This window comes from Prosopis cineraria, unplaced genomic scaffold (genome assembly GCF_029017545.1).
Source record: "Prosopis cineraria cultivar Desert tree isolate PC_DT_omini unplaced genomic scaffold, ASM2901754v1 PC4, whole genome shotgun sequence".
NCBI classification, from domain to species: domain Eukaryota; kingdom Viridiplantae; phylum Streptophyta; class Magnoliopsida; order Fabales; family Fabaceae; genus Prosopis; species Prosopis cineraria.
Window position 1 is genome coordinate 30437173 of NW_026555335.1, and position 21746 is coordinate 30458918.

General features: G+C 33.1%; 2 protein-coding genes across 2 annotated transcripts; both read left to right on the forward strand.

The window, feature by feature from the left end:
• Positions 1-5363: 5363 nt before the first annotated feature.
• LOC129308284 (V-type proton ATPase subunit c''1) lies at positions 5364-8953 on the forward strand. The gene is made up of 4 exons (XM_054949356.1): positions 5364-5623; positions 5721-5798; positions 8194-8364; positions 8491-8953. Exons 1-4 carry the CDS (start codon positions 5496-5498, stop codon positions 8657-8659), a joined length of 546 nt encoding a protein of 181 aa, XP_054805331.1. The 5' UTR covers positions 5364-5495; the 3' UTR covers positions 8660-8953.
• A 10042-nt stretch (positions 8954-18995) lies between these two features.
• Positions 18996-19396, forward strand: LOC129308147 (glutaredoxin-C5-like). Its single transcript, XM_054949181.1, has one exon. The coding sequence runs from the start codon at positions 19004-19006 to the stop codon at positions 19394-19396; it is 393 nt and encodes a 130-aa protein (XP_054805156.1). The 5' UTR covers positions 18996-19003.
• Positions 19397-21746: the final 2350 nt, after the last annotated feature.

Sequence of the window (21746 nt, forward strand, 5' to 3'; positions counted from 1 at the left end):
ATTAATTGTTTAAAAATCAAAATTTTAAAGAAGAGCATGAAAAAATGATAAATTATAGTCTATATATAATTAAAATTTAATAAATATTCTAGTTTGATCTTCTTTTAAAAAAATTAAACTTTAAATTGAAATTTAAAAAACAATATATACAAAATGAAGTATTAAGTATTAAGTATTATTTATGATTATAACATTGGATTGCTCTGCAAAACTACCCAGTATGTCGGTCCCTACCTCACCAACTTCTAATATTGGATTGCTCTGCAAAACTGCTACCTTGAATGGAAGAGAGGTCTCAATGGTAAGAGTAGAGGAGTCATCAGCTAAGGAGATAGAATGGTGGAGAGAAGGGGCGAAGGAGAATGTAGAGGAGAAGGGTCTAAGGATATTAGATCTAGATGATGAAGAAGAAGAAGCAAAGCAAGAGAGAGCCATAAGGATCTGTTAGACCAGCAAAGGAAGCCAAGAATACCAGAAATGTTCGTTTGGAGCTGTGGAGGAGAGAATGGAGCATAAGGTAAGGACTGAGATGAGCAGGGACATGCTGATGCAAGAAGGGACTTCAGAGAGTTAGAGGTCGGCCGAAGGTCCCTGAGAACAAGACAGTGGAGATCGACCAACGAAGACACAGCCGCCTGTGAGCAACACAAACGAGGAAGGTCATGGGAGCAAGAAAGGACCATGCACTCAAGGAAGGTGAAGCAGAGTTGGACCTCAAGGGAAGATAGACGAGAGGAGAGAGAAAGCTAATGCTTTCCTAATGAATCAACGCCAACGCCCAACATGATGGAAAAAGCCAGATCTAATAGCTTCTTCAAAAATGCTCATTTACACCCCAACCTAAGTTGAAAATTTTTGCTCATCCAAACAACATTTTTTGAGCTTTTTATACTCTAACCTCAATTTGACCCATTCTAACTGAAGTTGAGAATTAATCCAAACATGCCCTGAATCTTTCAACACCCAAGGTAAGTGCATTATGTCTTCCTCATCTCTTTCCTTCCATTTTTATGAGGAGTTTTGTTAAGGTTTGAGTTGGGAAAATAATTTTTGGTCCATGTGAGCTATGAGTTTGAACCCATTAGCTAAAATGGATATAATAAAGGTTGTTTAGAGTATTTAACCCCCATATTTTGTGAGTTGTTAGTGGTTGGGGACTATTAATATCTGAAATTAGAAATACATAAGGTTGTTGGAAATGTTTGGTAGCTATTAATAGTGGTTTAATGGCTTATTAATGACAATGTAGGTCATTAAAATCTAATAAACCCATTGGGTATGATGAATAGTGAATTAATGATGTTGGCAAAAAGGGAGAATATAGAGTTATAATGGTGAAAATTACCAAAAATAGAGTAATAACGTTATCCTTACGATTGGTTGTAGATTGTCTAATTTTGGCACCATTCAAGCTAATTTGGAATCTTTGGAAGCTTGTGTTTTCAGGGTAAACCTTTGATCTTTCAAAGGTTTAAGATAACTGAGAGAAATCTAGTTTATATAATTGTATATTAATTAGTTATTTGTTGGAAATTGCTAGTTTGAAACATGTTTAATATTTTAAATATTAGTTGATGCAAATTTGGCATTTTGAAGTTGTATTGAGTTGTTGAAAGCAAATTGTATATTTATACATGGGTGAAAAATGATGATGATGGAGAGTATGTTATTATGTGTTTAATGGTATGTGGAGTATAGTGGAAATATAATTTTTTTAAAAACATGATATTATGGGATTTATGTGTATTAAATGGCATACATGATATGCATAGCATGATCATTAATGGAAATTTGCCTAAAAAGAGGAGTAGATTGGTAAATTCACATGGTATTGGCAGCTTACTATTGGAATCGAAAGCTTGCCTTGGTATTGACCGTTGGAATCGAGAGGTAGCCATTATCTTATGATTGATTCAAGATTGTCTCACTTGTTTTATGAGGGACTTAAACTTAAATAGCCTCCACTTGTTCATAAAGGAGGCTAGATTAGGGGTATGATACCTCATGGTTGTTAGTATTGGAGAAAATAGTGGTACACAAGTGAGTGAGTTAACCTTAGCTCAGTAGCTCCTCACAAGTGAAAGGCTGGGTTAGTCCAGGTTGTGCATGTAGCCACTTAATAGCCATCGGTTTTATGTCAAAGGTAACAAGAGGGTATAAAATTAGCATTGATCATGCATTTAGTTTTGGCCATATGATTGCTATTATTGTGGTCTGGTGTGTTTCAGGGACGCATGGTTGTTATTTTTATGACTCCAAGATGTGCAAAATGTAACAGTCCTAACCTCACCCTCCTGGGATTCTTTTAGACTGGAGCCTTAACCACTCGCATAGCGGGCCTATCTTTCCTAAGGTGGTACTTGAGTTATTTTTCACTCTACCAAAGAGGTCTTTTAAAGCCTTTCCAAACTCAAACTTTCAACCTCTACCACCTTAAGGAAGTTGAGGTTAAGTCTGAAAAGGTTCCAAAAGACCTCTTTGGTGGGGTTAGGAATAACCCAAGTACCACCTTGAAAAAAGTTGAGCCCGCTATGCGAGTGGTTAAGGCTCCAGTCCAAAAGACTCCCGAGAGGGAGCGATAAGGTCTATTACATAAATTGTAATATTTAATAATATATGTTGCATGCCTGGTTACATAATTGCTATTATTGTGGTTGAAGCTATAATTTTTGTATGTATATGATATTTGAGATTTATTGCCATTTGTATCTATTTTCTTAATTGATATGCAACTATATAGATTAGGTAGACCTTAGTTATTGAGTGGTTGTACTTACCCCTCATTCTTTAATATTTTGAAAGCTTGGCTCATCGGATCCGAATCGAGAAAACGTTTTGAGGCTTAGGATTTTGGTATAAATCCTACTTGTAAGCCTTCTTGTTTTATTTATGTGTATTTGAATGTTGTTAAATTGTCAACTAGGACTCATGTCATTGTTTTAATCTACTTGCATTACCATTATGAAAATCATATGCATTTTGTGCCCTAAGCTTGAGGTAATTGTGGTTAGAAAGCTTGTATAGAGCTAAAATATTAGTGCAAGTAGAGTAAGGTGTATTTTGGGATAAATATTGATTATTTATGCAAAATTTCCTCCCCTTTGGGTTTTTGTGAATTAAGAGGTTGAAATTATGATATGTGTGTATTTGAATGGGTATGGTGTATTGTACGAGTCTAAAATGGTTCATTGAGTGTGGTCTAAAAGTTAATATAAGCTTTTGGCACATGTGTGAAAGTTGGGGCACCCTAATTGTGTGTACTTATGAAAAAAGAGTGAAATTGGTATTAGATGTCTAATTTTTTGATAGAAAATGAATTTGGTTGTGAAATTTGTGCCATTAGCTATATTGAAGAGAAAACTCTTTATAGACATTAAAATCACCTCAATCGAACTCGAATAGAGAAATAGGATACATCGAAAATTCATCACTGGTGACAATAGAAATTTACTGTCAAAAAATCGTGCAATGTGTCATAGTGCATGGCATAAAAACATGCACGCTACAGCGCATGAGCCATTAACCGCGATGCACGTGCATTTTTTTTGCACTGTTCATTGTTTTGAGTTTTTATACAAATGTTTTGATTCTCTCTTCAATTTCCAAGCTTTCACACTTATTTTAAATTCTAATTTGTATATATAGAAAGTTTATGTGAGTACTTAAATATTGAAATCTCAGGATCCTATTTGTGCAAACAAAAAATTAGTAATCCTTTTTGGGTGAGACCCTTAATTATCATGAATTTGGTGATTAATTGTGTTTGCGTAATGGCAACCTTATAGCATTGGCATGACATAATCAACACTTGTGCTCCTCCCAAAACTGGCTCCACATAATAACTCACACGAATGGTTCAAACCCATCTTCAAACCTTGCTAAATAAGGGTTCATTTGTATTAGCCATAAAGGTATTAAAAATAGACTTCAATTAATTATATCAAACTAAACTGATACAAACTGATTAAAATCAAATATAAATAAAGTATGGTTTATTTTTTCTTTTAACAAAACTGATTAGTTTTGGGTTTTGGTTTCTTGAAATTTAAACCAAACTGAACTAAACCTTATTACATTTATTTTATATATTTTTATAAATTTTCCTAAGTGTTTTCCCTTTTCAAGTTTATTTATTTTGTAAATTACTAGTAAAAAAATAAGTTACAATTAGCTAAATATATCTATAATGATTTATGAATAATTTTTTAATTTTAAAATCATTTGTTTTAAAGATAATATATTGTTTTTAAAAATTAAATATGTTAATTAAACATTCAAAAAATATTATGGCCACAGCTTGAAAATCTGCTAGAAGTATTTTTGCAATTATGTATTTCGGAGTTAATTATGTAATTATATACCATTGATGAACTCATCTTCCATTGCACACCTTCTAAACTTCTGTTATTGTTATACATATGATTATTATAATATCAATTATGCTATTTGTTTAATTTAAAATAATTATATAACACACACACACACACACACACACACATATATATAATTTATCGTTTTTTCATTACTATTAGCAATAGACGTGATTGATAAATACTATCATGACAAATTAGAGTACATCGTTGATTATAGTATATTTTTCATTTTTCTTAGGGTGATGCATGGATCAATAAATTCTTAAAAAAAATTAACTAATTATATTTTAATTTGCAAGAGGTGAGAAATTAAAAAAATTATTTATATTTTTAATAGTTAACACATTTGTTGCTTCGATGATCACAAAGCAACAAGTGATGGATCTAGAAATTTGCATAACCAAACAAATCTTAAAATAGAATCAGTTATCATCTAGATTTATTTATAATATGGGAAACAAAAATTACATAACAGTATTAAAGTCATGTTGCAAAACTAAGAAGAGATCAAGAAGGGAAAAACAACGGATGGAACCCAACAATACACATTAAGGCCTGCTTAGTAAGAGTATCGGTAGCTTTCCAATCTCGTGCCAGCAAGAATTTAATTTTAGCAATAATCTCATAATTCCTATAGCTGCTTGATGTTTCGCCAATAGTTAGTATTTAGATTTTAATTTACCTAGTTGGAATAACAAATTACAAGTACACTAAAATAATTTTTTCAAATTTTATATTTATATTTTTTATCTTTTATTTTTAATAAATATTTTTTACCTTTTAAATATTAAAATATTCCGTGTTAGGAATAAATCTAGGCTTTAAAATAGGACATGCAAATTTTCTCACAATTCTTTTTTAAAAATTTTGGGCCACACAGCTGGCCGAAAAATTTGGGCCCATATCTGCTTTTGCTCGACGAGGCAACAAGCAATAGCCTGTTTTTTTTTTTTTTTTGTTTATTTTATTTTATTTTACAGAACGGCCAAGGCTTGGTACTTCGTCTCCACAAACCTCACGACGTCAAAAGACACGGCGGTTTACCATCCCTGCCAATCATAATATCAGATCCAATCACAGAAGGTGAACTTCCCTGAACGATCACCACGGATTACTAACGCCATGTCTAGCTCTGCCGTGTTGGGTGATGCGAGCTCGTGGTCTAGGGCTCTGGTGAAGATCTCTCCTTATACGTTCTCCGCCGTTGGCATCGCGATCGCTATTGGCGTCTCTGTCCTTGGTGCCGCCTGGTACTCTTTTTTCTTTTTCCTCATTCGCGATTTTTCGTCTGTTTTCTTGTAAATTTGATTTCTGAACTATTTCCTTTATTTTTTTCCTTGGTTCCAGGGGGATTTATATTACTGGAAGTAGCTTGATCGGTGCTGCAATTAAGGCGCCCCGAATTACTTCAAAGAATCTTATAAGGTAATTAGCCTCAGTACGAATTAAATTCTTATCTTTTTGCTGAATTGTTGTTTTGAGTTGTTTAGTCTGTGTCATGGTCACCCTCACTGAGTCATCATAAATAACGAAGAACACAGGAAAATGTTGGAATCTCACTGTATTGTCCTTCTCAAACCAGATAAAAGGGAAATAGTCACGGCTATCGAGTCAAAATAGTGAATTACAGCAGCTAAAATCAAATACTGGACCAGAAATTTAGCAGATAGAAAAAAAGCTATAGCAGAGGGAAGGAGGCATTTGTACAGAGGGAAATAACGAGAACAAAATTCCACACCTCACCTCTACCCTAATGGCAACATTATAGCTAAAAATTCCTCATAGGCTTGATTGATGAAGCTCATCCCCATAAGTTGCGTCATGTTCTACATCCATTTTAAAAGAAAACATGTTTATGAGATTACCTTCCCCATTCAAATGGACCCCGTCCTCATGGTCTGAGCATTGAAAAAGAACTTGAAAAGCACCCAAGGTTGTGCTTATAGGTGGATCAAGACCATTCCAATGGACTAAAATGTAACAGCCCCAATAGCAGCAAATCCTGGTGCATGAGAGTGTTGCACCTTGTCCCATTCCATAATGTACCTTATCAATAAGAAAAAAGATTAAAGGAATACCATATTGGAGTTTGTCTACAACTGCAACAATGCCATTCATGGGCAGAGAATCCATGAGAGTATATTGACACGAACAACTTGCCTTGGTAACAAATTCCAATGTCATAGTAGCAGCCATAGTCCAAACTAGATGAATTGCAAAACTGTTATAAAAAGAATCCATAGCCCAAAGACTGGCCTTATTAACACCGCTTGTCACTTTAATTTGCATGGCTGTGCCAACAAGAGAATATTCCTTAGGCCCATCAAAACTTCTCATTGGCCAAAAGTCACAGAGCCAAATAATGTTGCCATTCCAAAAATCAAACAATGACTCCCATAATCTTGTCCTCAACACTAGGATTGATCTTATATTAGGATGAGTGGCAGGGGAAGTATCCAAGTCTATCCATGAATGTAGATTGATGTTATGCTAACAAAGTAAATTTTGAAAGGCCCAAGGAACTAAGCTTTTGAAGTAAAAGTGAGCAGTCATGTTGACAATGACAAAAATTATAATAGCCACCAAAAATAGACTTGGCTGTTTAAGGATGTGTAGATTTTCAAAACTATTGGAGAATGATCTTGTACAGTAAAATCCATTCCTCCTTCATGTAAAAGAATGCCAAAAGACCAATTAAAGGCACAGCCAATTCTCATTGGCAGGAACACTACTAGAGTATAGGAGAAGGACAATAGTGGGAAGAATAGCCATGAGTGGTAGCAAGACTCGAATTGAATGTGACAATAAAATTAAGATTCTTAACATAGGTCTTGTTTCTGATAAAAATAAATAACCCCTATTACATATGTCAAGTGTGTGGTCTAAGTCTTCCAAAATTATAGACATAAAGTCATGATGCAAAAGAAAGAAATGCAAACTTGAGGGCAACATCTGCTATGACGTCCATAATTGTATCATTTACAAAGCTTTGCTTTCTTGTACTCAGTCCCTTTGTTATCTTGAGAATAGGACAGAACCCAATAACTCTGGAGTATATCCCAATCAGCTTTGTTGAAATTTAGTGAAAAACTAAATAAAGGTCCTGTTGCATTCCTTGCTCTTGGAACAAGATTTCTATAGTTATATCAACTACGAGAACTGTGAAATAAATCTTGACTAGGCCTTTTAAATTATTAATCAGACCAGTGTTGGCTGTTATTTCCCACAAATCATGACTAGCAGATGGCATGCTAGCAATAGGAAAACCCACTAATGCAAATTTAAAAATTGAGCCCTTTGCACCACCATGTCTTGCAGATTTTTCAACGGCACTTCTAGCATTTGCAATAGTTGATGCCATCTAGAATTAATCTTGCGTTTGGTGACCAAGAATTACTTTCTAAGGAATCATTTTAATGTAGGGGAAGTGGAAACTAATTTTAGATGGAAGAAAACATTGACCTTTTGCTTTCAGACATCTTGAAGCTGAGTCAAATTTATAAAAGTAACAAAGAAATATAGATCCATTGACTTCAAATTGTATTTTGTACTGTTTGTCATCCTTTGTTTTTTTTTTTTTTTGAAAAAATTGTGGGAGATGGTCATTTGTTGATCCTATTAACCCTGAACTGCCTGATGATGGTTATGCTATCATTCTGAAATTTGGATTATCTAAGCAGTAGAAAGTTTGAATTGAATCTTGTTAAAATAAGTCGTTTATGTATTGTCTGAATAAAGCATACTGATGTGGCTTTTATAGATTTAAATACAATCATGTGTTCCACTTGATAAATTATTTTTTATTGCATTGGTGTTTCAGCGTGATCTTCTGTGAAGCTGTTGCTATTTATGGTGTTATTGTGGCCATCATTCTACAAACCAAATTAGAAAGCGTTCCACAGGCGAGTATTTATGCACCTGAGTCTCTTAGAGCTGGATATGCAATTTTTGCCTCTGGAATTATTGTGGGCTTTGCAAATCTTGTTTGTGGGTATGTTATCTTCTTGAAACCTGGTGAAATTTTCTTGATGAATTGAATTGAGATTTTATATATATATATATATATTTTTTTTTTTTTTCATGCTTTCTTTTTAATTCTTTGATTTCTGGGTGTCAGGTTATGTGTTGGAATAATTGGAAGTAGCTGTGCATTGTCTGATGCTCAGAACTCTACACTTTTTGTGAAAATTCTTGTGATTGAGATCTTTGGTAGTGCTCTTGGACTATTTGGAGTTATTGTGGGAATTATCATGTCAGCTCAAGCAACATGGCCCGCGAAAGCTTAGTTTGCTTTTTACAGAACGTGGGAATGCAGCTATCAACGAGCATTAAGTGTTTTTAGTGCTGGAGATGAATGCCCGTTTCTGTTTACCCTTTACTAGGAATGGGAAATCTAGCCTGATAGTTTACCTCAATTGCTATTATATGCTGTATCATTTACTGGAGAGGTGTTGAGAGAGCTTGTGCAATATCAGTTAATGTTATTTTGTGGATGAGTTTCAACTTTCTGTACTCTTGGAAGACTACATTTTTAGTATTAATTCATTAATGAATAAGTGTGAAATTATTTGGGCTTCAAATATTGTCAGCAAGCAGCTCTCGTGAATTCCAAGGTCCTTTCTTGAGTTCCATGTCATCACTGTGATAGTGGTGACAGATGGTGTTTATCGTTTAATACCGAACTATTTCTGATTAATGTGGACTGGTTAGTTTGCTCTCGTACGTTAATTAGCGTTAGTGTATGTCGGCATATGAGAAATGCTTTCTAGAAAGGAAAAGGAAAAAAGAAAAGAGAATAGGTGCATTTTCTATTTCCTTTTCTAGGAAGTACTTTTCTATATATCAAACGTGCAATTATTGTAATTCAATGTCAGTAAGGCAATTGCAGATATTAGGTTCAGAGTTCATTGTGGGAGAAGTGATAATCATTACAACACTAAACAAATTGATGTATCACGAGGAGCGGGTGATTTTGAGTTTCTCTGAATTAATAATGAAACCAATGTGATTTAGTGCATTGATAATGAGAATTTTTAGTTTCAAGATGCCATAAGTAAAACAATGGAAAGTAAGAAATCAGATAAGGTACAAGAGAGACAATAATTGATTATACCCCAAATTGATATCACTGTATTACACAAATTAATGTTCCAATGATGGAAGGTAGAATTCTATCACTATTTTCAATCTTTATTGCTATTGGCAATCAAATGGAATCAAGAATAGAAGGCATGTAACATTCTGAATTTCAATCCAAGAGACCAATTGCAAATTGGGGATAGATTAGTAATTAATGGATTAATTATAGTCTGGATGCTAGGTTGATGTTTTGTGTTGTTTGGTTGGTATATTAATAGGATTGATAGATGGAATGATGGTTTGAGACAAAACGCACAAGCACTAATGAGATTAGAGTCATTGTGTCATGCACCGTGGCATATGCTGCATGTGCCGTGGCACATGGCACAAATTTTTACTTAAAAGCTATGTTTCCAACTCGTGAAATCAGAATGAAGAAAGAGTAAAAATGTATCTAGAGAGGAGAGGGAGCTTGGCTTTGCTAGAGAAACCATTATCTGACGATTAGAAGTTAGCTTCGGCTAGTGACTTCTAGGATAAGTATTGTACAGTCCTATGTTATGTTTTTACCTAAATTTCTTTAAGTTTGATTGGTAGAGAAATTGAGTTAGGAAGTTTTAAGCAATTTAAATCTAAATGAAAGGTTTAAAAAGGGTTTTTGAAAGTGAAACTATGATTTTGTGACCAGTCTAAAGTTTAATAGTTGAACTCTGAGGATATAGACTCAATTACCCTAATTTGATAGGTTAAAAATTAAAAAAAATTGATAAATAAGTGAGTTAGGAGAGTGTTTTGGCCATTTGGATAGCCTAAAGGGCAAAATGACTATGGAGAATGGATTATATGAATTCAAAAGACTTAAATTAGGTTGTTTTATGTGTTGAGAGATTTGGCTCAGCTAAATTAATACCTATGCTAAATGTTGAGTATTGAGAAGTAATTGAGGGACATTATATTGTGTAGATTGAGCATTTGAGACATTGCTTGTGAGCATCTGCACCCTTGAGAATTCAATGTGATTGATAACTCTTAGTAATAAGAGTAAAAGGTAATTGGACTAACTCTTTCACTTGTCCATTTGTGAAGTTATATACAAGTATTTCATAGAAATATATGCATAGTGTTTATGAATTGATAGAGTAGCAGTATTGCGAAAGAGTTATGCATGTGGGTATCTAAGTAATTCTTGAAATGTATGAAAAGAGGTATGTGCATAGACATGTGCATTTACATCTACAAGTATACCCAAGACTAGAATAAGGGGTCACAGCCTTACTCTCTATAAGACTAGGAAGTCTTGAAGGTTTTGAGTGTAAAGCTTGCTTCACCAGGAAGGACTTAGGAGAATGATCAACGAGTGTACCTTAGACTAGGATGGGGGTCGCAGTTCTACTTTGTGTAAGGCTAGGAAGTCTTAACAGTTCAAGTGTTAAGAATGCTTTGCTAGTGGGGACTCAGGAAACCGCCTATATTGATGATACCTGGTCTAAGACAGAGGTGAGTGGGCGTTGTTTCATGTAAAGTTGGAAGTCTTATTCATACGTAGAGCTTGCTCCACTAAGGGGAATTGGGAGTATATGAGCATAGTTGTGATTGTGAAGGATGTCTCTTGAATTCATGCTTATACTATTTTATTAAATGATGCTACTTTTTCTCTTATTTATAATTTTATTGACTAACCGGTATTTGGAGTTTATCCAAGTTATTGGAAATTATGTTTCACTTCATTACCTTTGTACATAGGTGAAGAGAGTGCAAGAAGGTTGAGAAAGGAAACAAGGAAAGAGTAACCTCAGTTGATAGTGTTATGACCATTTTTATCTAATGAATGTATAAATGTGTTATTAAAAATTTAAGTTGCCAACTAGAATGCATAAGTGTTTATAAATTTGATTATGTGATTATGTTGTTGGGAACTTGCTTGTATATTTTGTAAGCATCTCGCCAAGTGTATCACAATGGTGGATATATTGGTAGGCCTAAGTACTAATCAAGCAAGTGTATGATATGTTATATAACTTGTTCCACTAGTATATATGTGAAATTAATGTGATGAAATGTGTTGCGTGTGGATCTTGACCAAATGGTGAGATTTGGCCCCATTTGTATTAGTCAAGTGTAATTGTGATTCCTGATCATATATTGAAGCTTAGCTTCATACGAGGAAGTCGGATGATTGAAAGTAAAATAACTCAATGTATGTATGTGATTTTATATGTTATGCCTCATATAAGTCTACATGTGTGTAATGTGGCATTGAGGGGTTAAATTGAGCGTTTGATGTAATATATATGATATATTGTGTTAATCATGTGTATTTAGTTCTATTGGACTTAGTTCAAGAATTAAAATGGTCTAATGAGATAAGAAATGAGAATTGAATACTTAAGGTACTACTTTTGAAAGAAAAACTGATTTTTTGCACTCGGGTGTCCAATTTTAGATTGGATCATTAAATCATGTCCAAACTTGTTCCGTTTAATATAATATATTATAAGCTTTGTGTGGGTGCTTAAATTACTCCAATCAAATATCGAGTTATGCGTGGTGGAAGTTTGTATCAGATAGCTAATAGCAGAATATGATACATGTGCTGCAGCGCATGGTGTGCAAGCCACGGTGCATGTCACAGAACTAGAGCTAGCTACTTTGTGTTACATGCTGTGGCACATGTGGTATGAGCTGTAGCACATGGCCCTTTTTTTTCATAGAAATTGATTGTTCATTCTTTAAGTCATGAAATTATATTTACGCTTTCGTTAGCCCTCTTATTTGAACATACTTTTTACGAAGTCGGGATCTCACATTTTGAAAACAAATAAAGGGCTACTATTATGATGTATTATTATTATGCACTCATGTGTATTAGAATTGGTAAAGTCTAGATTACACGAGAGACTACAATTTGTTATTGTGTACATTGCATCCATAATAGTTGGTAACTTTTATACATTCATTACTTTCTTTCCGACCTCTAACATCTGACTTTACTCCTTAGGAGGGGAGAAAGGCACGTAAGGCTACAATTACACTGTAGTAGCCATAAGAGGATGTGGTAGGGATCCACGACGCACACAGGGTCAAAATACCTAAGATCCGAAGGTGCCACCGGAACAACCCCAAGGGAGTGACCCAATTATGGCAAGAATGTTGGAAGTAATGCTGGATATTCAAGAAAGTCTAGTTGGTCGTGATGCCATGAACCATAATAGGGATCACGAAGAGCCAAGGCTAGAGCAAGAGATAAGGCCTGAGGTTGAACTGGGAGTAGAACATGAGTAGTCACCTGAGGGACAATTGAATAAGCTAACAACCTCCCATGCTTTAGGGAGTAGGCCAATTACCAATAGAGAATATTAGGAGATTCCTATGGACCAGGTTTGAAGGACTCAATAAACCATCCATCCTAATGATACTTGGTCTGAGATAGAGGTTTGGTAGGCCCCATTTTGTGTAAGGTTGGAAATCTCAGTTTGAGCATAAAACTTGCTCCGCTAGGGGGAACCGAGAGTGCATGAGCATAGTTTTGATTGTGAAAGATGTATTGTGAATGCATGCTTATACTGTTTTATTAAATGATGCTGCTTGATCTTTTGTTTATGATTTTACTGACTAATCAGTATTTGAGGTTTATCCAGGTTACTGAGATGTATGTTTTACTCTATTACCTTTATACATAGGTGAAAAGAGAACAAGAAGGTCGGGAAAGGAAATGAGGAAAGAGTAGTCTCAGTTGATACTAGTATGATCACCCTTATGTAATGAATGTATAAATGTGTTGTTAAAATTTTAAGTTGCCAACTAGAAAGCATAAATATTTATAAATATGATTATGTTGTTGAGAACTTGTTTGCATATTTTGTAAGCATCTCATCGAGTGTATTATAGTGGTGGATATGTGGGTGGGCCTATGTACTAATCAAGTTAACTTATTCCACTAGTGTATATGTGAAATTGATGTGATGAAATGTGTTATGTGTGGATCTTGACCAAATGGTGAGGCTCTGCTCTATTTGTATAAGTTAAGTGGAATTGTGATTCCCGACGATATGTTGAAGCTTAGCTCTACATGAGGAAGTTGGATGATTGAAAGTGAAACAAGTCTATATATGTATGTGATTTTATATGTTGTGTCTCATATAAGCTCACAAGTTTGTAATGTGGCATTAATGGGTCAAATTGAGTGTTTGATATGACATATATGATATATTGTGTTAATCAGGTGTATTTAGTCATATTAGACTTGGTTCAAGGCTCAGAATGGTCTAATGAGACAAGAAATGAAAATTGAGCACTTAGAGTGCCACTTTTCAAAGAAAAACTCACTTGTTGCACTTGAGTGTTCAATTTTGGATCAGACTATTAGATTATGTCTAAATTGTCCTATTAGATAGAATATGTTATAAGTTTTGTGTGGGTGCTTGAATCACTCTAATTAGATGTTGAGTGTGAAAATGGTGTATGGCAGAAATTCATATCAGATAGTTGACAGCAGAATCTGATACATGCACCATAGCATATGATGTGCAAGTCGCAGTGCATGTCACAGAACTAGAGCTCGCTGCTCTGTGTCACATGCTATGATGCATGTGGTATGAGCCGCAGTGCATGGCCCTTTGTTTTAGAAAAATTGATTGTTCATTCTTTAAGTCATGAAATTATATTTATGCTTTTATTAGCCCTCTTATTTGAACATACTTCTTACAAAGTCAGGATCCTGCATTTTGAAAACAAATAAAGGGCTACTACCATGATATTGTCTTGTTATTGTGTGCTCATGTGTGTTAGAATTGATAAAGTTTGGATTACACAGGAGACTTTACAAGGCACATGGTTGAAGAAGGGTATGTCTTTTTGCTGAAGCTCTTAATAGTCCTCTGGCTTGAGGGACTTAGGGTCTAAACATTCTCAATCAAGGAGTATTACTTTATGTCAATTATGGCATATTTTGCTGACATGGCTTTATCTAGCATCTTTAGTCATATTGTGTTGCTTGACATACATTTTGTTAGTCTATTAACTTGCTAATTTGGCAAAGAAGCATAGTAGCAACAAAAAAAAAACGACTTGTTTTACTAGGTGGAATTGGATATTGCATGGTGCCATTGTGCTCTATCATGAGAACACTATGGCACATACAATGGTAGTAGTTGATGATATGAGATATACTGTCTAGTCTTATATTTTGATCATTTTATCTTAACCGACTACTCTATCAACTACTAACATTATTGGCAAAAAAAAAAAGAAAAAACTTTTACCATTATTCTTGTAATAGCTTTATGCTATATATTTACTTCAAGCCTGTTAGAGTGCTGCTAGACAAAGTCACAATAGTATCTAAAATCTAGAATGATGCTCGAGTTGTTATATGATGGGATTTTAATTGTACGCCAAAGGTTATCTTTTCCAATTTTTTTCTTTTGGAATGTGTGAGAAATGCTACTTCCACAATTATGACCTTAGAGTCGAAGGGCTTCCGTCTAAGTAAGAATAAAATAAAATATTTGCATTATAATTTTGATAAGAGGTTAGATTAGGAGATTAAACTATACTTCAAGTAAACAAATTTAAATATTTGGGAGTTATTATTTAATAAGATAGAGAAATTGATGGGGATGTTGCATATAAAATACAAGCTAGGCGATTGAATTGAAAAAATATTAAATGAGTTATTTGTGATTAAAAGGTATCTAATAAACTTAAATAACAGTTTTATTGAATTATTATAAGATCAATTATGTTATATAATAATGAATGTCAGGTTTTAAAGGGACAATAGAAGTATAAAGTTGTAGTAGTAAAAATGAAAATGTTGAAATAGATATATGAGCATCTATGAAGAAAAGATAAAATTCAAAACGAATATATACGAGAAAAAGTGAGCGCAGCATCTATTGAAGAGAAAATGATAGAAGACCATTTGAGATGGTTTGGATATGTATAAAAAAAAGTTATGGGAGGCACCGATGAGGAAAATGGAATGGATAATCTTGAATTATGTAAAAAAAAAGGTAGGAAAAAATTAAAGAGAATACTTATGTAAATTATTGAACAAGACATCTTAGTTTATAATATTTCTAAAACCTTGTTTGATGACAGAGTACAAAAACATCATGCAATTTACATTGTTAACTATACCTAATGGAACGACGTTTGTTTTGTTGTGGTTGTTGTGTCAAACTCTATTATACAACTTTATTTCGGAACAAAAAGGTATACTCATGGTCCTTTGCTCTCTGTATTCAGGTTTTATGATTGACACAGATTAAGCTACAAAAATAATTTAACTTTTCAGCAACTTTGATTGATTTCATCAAGCTACTATCTAACCTTAATATAGTGATTGCTTGGCGGAAACTTTGGTCATGGAAGCAGAGAAAGATCAAGATATATATTGTGCTAGTTCATGCAGAAATTGCAATGGAACCATCATTTCAACTGTTTCGAGAAACAATGCCAGATATTGTGGAGCGCATATATATATATATATATATATATATTACATATTGGTGGAAATATATAAAATGCTTTTAAATTTTAACTGCCTGTTCAAAATAAAAATTAAGAAAAGTAGTTAATTAAAAGTGATTTGTATCACTCAATAAGTGAAAAATAGCACTACTTTCCAAGATTACCCTCCAATAAAAAAAAATCTATCTTAATTACCTTTAATTTTTTTTTATACAAACTCTCTCTACAATAAACTAATGAGAGTATTTGTAATAATGAAAGATTTTATGCTATTGATTTTTTTATAAAGTGTTCAACATTTTAGACAAACACCAGCGGATAGAAAATGTTTTATATTTTAAATCAAAATAGTAGTCACTTTGCATAAAAAAGTAAAGCATTAATTAGTTTTTTCCAAAATCACTCCTATTATAGCTTTCTAAGATTTTTCTATTTAAAATTCATCTTAATTTCATTTTACTTCTTAGATCATTTCAAAGATTTAATTACATCTCTTTGATTTTATGAGGTGGTTAAAAGTACTATATTTTTCTTACCAACATTATTAATTTTTTATACCCATTACAATAATTGTTGGTAATAGATATGGGGCTAAAGCCCAAAAGAAGCAAAAAAAAAAAAAAAAACAAGCCAACCCCTTTCAAACCCAAATTAAAAACAACCTACAACAACGTAAGCCTTCAGGCGAATCAAAATTCAGATTCTGCCTCCACAACACGACAACAACCAACCTTACTAATGAGAGTTTAGTTTAACAGAGGGTCAATCCTCATGGCCCGATAAATTAAAGTTTAAATTTTTGTGGAGAAAAATGCTCAGATATTTAGTATCTGATTATATTTTGAATGAGACTGTTCTCACTTAATGAGAGAATATTTATGAGTGAAAAAAAAAAAACACCTTTCATGCAAAGCCCCAAGCGCGGCGAATTCCCATTATAATTCCTCACACTAATACACTACATCCAATACCCATATTATAATTTTTGTTTTTGGTAAATATATGATAGGAAAGAATCCTTATTTGAATAATATAATTGTAAATTGGGATGGTTATTTTTTAAATTAAAAACAAAAAGGTATAAATGAGTGAAGGGTGAGTTGAGGATTTACTCATGTCAATGTACACCTCATGGTTCAAGAAACAGGTACTCCCTTTCCTAAAAAATATAAATTATTTTTAATTAAATCTTATTTTTTAATAAAATAGTTAATTATTTTTATACTAATACTTCCTCTGTCTCAAATTATAAGGTATTTTTGAGAGAGATTTATCATTTCAAAATACAAGACATTTTGAGAATATTAAAAATTTATTGTATAGGCTTATTTCAATATTATTCTTCCTTTCTCTATTTAACACTCCCTTTGTTTCTATTCAATTTGTAGGCGATATCACACAATTTAAGAAAATCGATTAATTATATTAATTGTATCTAAAATAAAAGAATTAGACTATAATACACTTTATTAATTATATTAATCAAGCCTTTATTAATTATTTTTTATGATTATGAATGATAAAATTATAAGAGATAGTTTGAAAAGTTTGCAATAAATGTTTATTGAAAAATATGATCTTGCTTATATAAAAAACAAGCTAAAATCGGTAGTTTTTCTTATAAATGAAAATAAAGGGAGTACTAATGAAGTGTAAATTCAAGGTTATTAAATGAAGGGTATTTTTAAAAGTTTATATTTTTATTATCAAAAAATAAAATTGTTAAGTGTAGTTAATGAGATTTTGGTAAAAAAAAGTATATTTAATGAGGTTTAATAAAAAAATAAAGTTGTTAAGTATATTTAAAATTATTTTATAATTTAAAATGAATATAGTATTATTTTTTATATTTATCCCTATTTAATAGGATGTTTCGCTTTAAAATAGATATAAAATAATTATTTATTTATTATAGACACTTTTTAAAAAAATCACAATACTTACACATTGAAACATTAAAGATGCTTTATGTATTTTAATATCTAATTTTTTTTAAAAACCTTACATTTTAAACTTTTTAAAAGGAGGGAGTAATTAATATTGGTTAGTAAGATAATACTGTAATAATCAGCAAGACGGAGATTGATTAATGGGAGTAAAGTGATTAGTAACGAAACCCCAGAGATCTCTCTCCCATCCTCTATAAAAAAAAATAAGGACTGGTCTGGATTATAAATGTTGAGTTAAAATATCTAATAATTTTTCATTCATACGAGCAATATAATCTAACATTTTTCTTAATTTACACCGAAAATATTCAAAATACCTCATATAAGAAAATCAGGAGAATAAATATACACATAAAAACGTAGAAAAGGCGAAGAAAAAGGAGGAAATGGAGGGTGCCTCGGAACGTGTTGAGACTTGAGACATCGATCTGAAGCAGCAGAGAAAACAAACAAAAAAGAAAGATCAAAAGGCACGTAAAAGCCAATTGTGTGTGTGTCTCTGTGTTCCTCTGGTCGGCTCTTAACAGTTAACTCTATTCCTCCTGGTGGCGGCATTCGGCGCCGCCTGTTTCTTCCTTCTCATCTCTCTCTCTCTCTCTCTCAAAACCCAGAAAGCGACACAAAGTGAACCTACCCACACACAACACAATAGATCATCGCAAAGGCAAATTAAAAGCAAAACATCCCATGCGCGTAATGGTCACGTCAGACTTATAAAAGCAACATTCATCTCTTCCTTTTTACTTCCTTCTTCTCCGACAAGAAGGACGCCTAGCTTAGCTTCCCACATTCTCCATTCATCTTTTTGTCTCTTCTTTTTTCTCTCTCCTTCTGCTTCTTCTTTTTCCTCTCTTTATAACACCACACCACAAACTTTCCTTCCATTTCACAGATTTGTTTCCAAACATAGGAATATAGCATAGCTTTCTATGACCCTGTCCCCAGAGCTAGCTCCAAGCACGCCCCGCGACAGCAACAGAGAACTAGTTAATTACCTATTTATCCTCATCCTCTCTTGTCTCTCTGCCTAATATATATATATATATATGTATCATCCACATTCAGTCCCAGCTACTCGATCACTCAACACACAGAGCGCTTGGAGTTAGAGAAGCGATAATTTAGAAGATGGAATATGAGATGGGAGAGAGATGGGGGTACTACGGGTGGTCACCGGAGGGGATGGAGAGAGTGGTGAGGATGGCGTCGGAGAGCGCGGTGGTGGTGTTCAGCCGGAGCGGTTGCTGTATGTGCCACGCCGTGAAGAGGCTCTTGTGTGGCATGGGAGTGAACCCTAGAGTGTACGAGCTGGATCGTCATCCCTTCGGCAAAGACATGGAGCGAGCTCTCATCACTCTGCTCCGTTCCTCCTCCTTCTCCGTCTCCGCCTCTGCCGCCTCTACTCTTCCCGTCGTCTTCATTGGCGGCAACCTCGTCGGAGCCATCGACAGCGTCCTTGCTTCCCATATTAATGGCTCCCTCGTCCCTCTTCTCAAGCAAGCCGGTGCTTTATGGCTTTGATTAATTCTAGTTAATTGATAATCTTCCTAATTTCTTTTCTAAATATATGAACAAGATTCTCTTCTGAATCTTTCTTGGAACTTTATGAATCAGGTTGTGTAGTTCCAATTTTGTTTGTTTTAACTCAAATACTGCATGTAATAATGATCCTCTTTGCATTGCATGAGCACCTACGTACGTAGTTTGATAATGAACAACGTTGTTATTCAACGCATCATTAGATCTAGTTATTAATAATTAACATGTAAGAGCTTCATTTCAGTCGGTCCCTTTTGTAATTTAATAAATGGATTATCAATTGAATTGATAAAAAATTAATTAATTCATGGAAATATGAAAGTAAACCTTCCATATTTAGTATACGAACCTTTGAGTTAATTCCTTCAAAACTTCACGTCAATCCATGTATAAATATTGCTCAACCCCTTTCTCTCTCTAGCTGTCAAATTTGTCGAATTTTAATTTTTTTTCCCTTGGGCATCAAATATTTGTAGATCATTCAATGAAGAAATTACCGATCATTTTACGTTATAATTAACACACACACATGCATGATTTTTTTATGGTCAGAGCAAATCTTTTCCTTTCAAGCCCTTTCAAAACAAGAACATAATATATTTGAGTTTAAATTTGTGAATAATCAGGATGGGCCACAAATATATCATGGTAAAAGAAGAGAGAGAATAACAATGGGAAACCTTACAAGAGAATTATATGATTCTCCTATAAAGATTTAAATCATCTAAAATTAAGATCTGAAAATTTATGTTACGTTCGCCTTTTAAAAAGAAAAAGAAAAAGAAGATATTATATTTTATAAAAAAAATACTAAAAAAAAATCTTTATAAAAATTCACATGTATCAATTTTAGAGGATTTAAATCCCTCTGATAAAATAAAGACATGTATACAATTCAAACTTTTATATTCACAACTTAAACTTAAAGATCCTTATTTTGTATTAGTCTTTTTACATGTTCTTCAATTTTCATTTTCCAAAGAAAAAGTGATATAGTAACATAGAAACCAAAACAATGGATATCTGACTTTATGAACAATCAAATTGCTTTTTTGGTAGATTTGTGCTAATTCGCACACAATCTAAAATGTTACATATTGTTGATATGTAACTTGCCAGTAAATACAGTATCATGATTTTTTTGGCTAAATTTATATTATATTCCTCTGTTAAAAAGGTAAAGCATTTTTAATATTTTAAGGTGGAAATAATATATTTTTTTATATATATATTTTTTCAAAATGCCCTCAATAAATGAATCATTTTATACTTATAACTGAATCATAAAGTGATTGAATCAACCTCCAGATTTACTTAGGTAAAAGACTTTTATTGACCATATAAATAGGTATGAGTCGCATACCAATCGAGTATTTGGATAAAAATATGAGATCTTTATTTGCTCACTGCATCTTTTTCTTGCCATCTTTTATCAATAGCTTCCTTAATTTGATTATACAAAATAGATTTATCTTTGCCTAAATCAACCCATGTCCCAAAATATTTCCCAGGATTGTCAGCTAAAGGAAAACCAAGATAATTAGCCCATTCTTCTTTAAGGATGTGACAAGTATTACAGCTCACAATAAAAAGATTTAGCATGATTAATCTCTTGACCAGAAATGAGGCAAAATTTCTCCAAAATATTCTTAAGGGATTCCAAGTCTGTCCTTGTACATTCAAAGAATAATAAGGAATCATCCACATAAACAAGATGATTGTAACATCCTAAAAATTAACCTTAAATTAATTTAATTAAGTAAGAATAAATAAGTAATTTTAAATGTAATTAGGTGTGTAGATGGTTAGAGACGACTAATGAGCCTATTAGGTTGTGCTTACCGCCTTTGGATTAGGTTTGAAGTAGAGTTGGGCCACTTGAGCTTGATTAGGGGAAAAAAATGTGGATTGCAATTCATTGTACCATCTGCTGTGCTGCATGTGCCATAGCACATGACCTTAAAATGAGAGTAACTCTCTCTATGCCATTTGCCACTCTATGTAATATTCTAATTTTTCACATTAATTTTTTACAAATTTATAAATCATTAACTCGACTAATTATATTAAATACTTACTATGATAGAAAAGTGTCTATCATGGTAATAAAAGATAAAAATTACTTTTCTAAAACCCTACCATGGTAGAAAAGAAGTTGCCATGCTAAAAAAATTAAAACCATTTATCATGAAACACACCATCATAGAAAATGTTTTTTCTTACATTAAAATATTTCACAAATTGACTACCATGATAGAAAAGGATCTACCATGGTAGAAAGAATCAAACATAGTCAAATCACTTTACCATAGTAATTTAGGAAAGGTTAAAA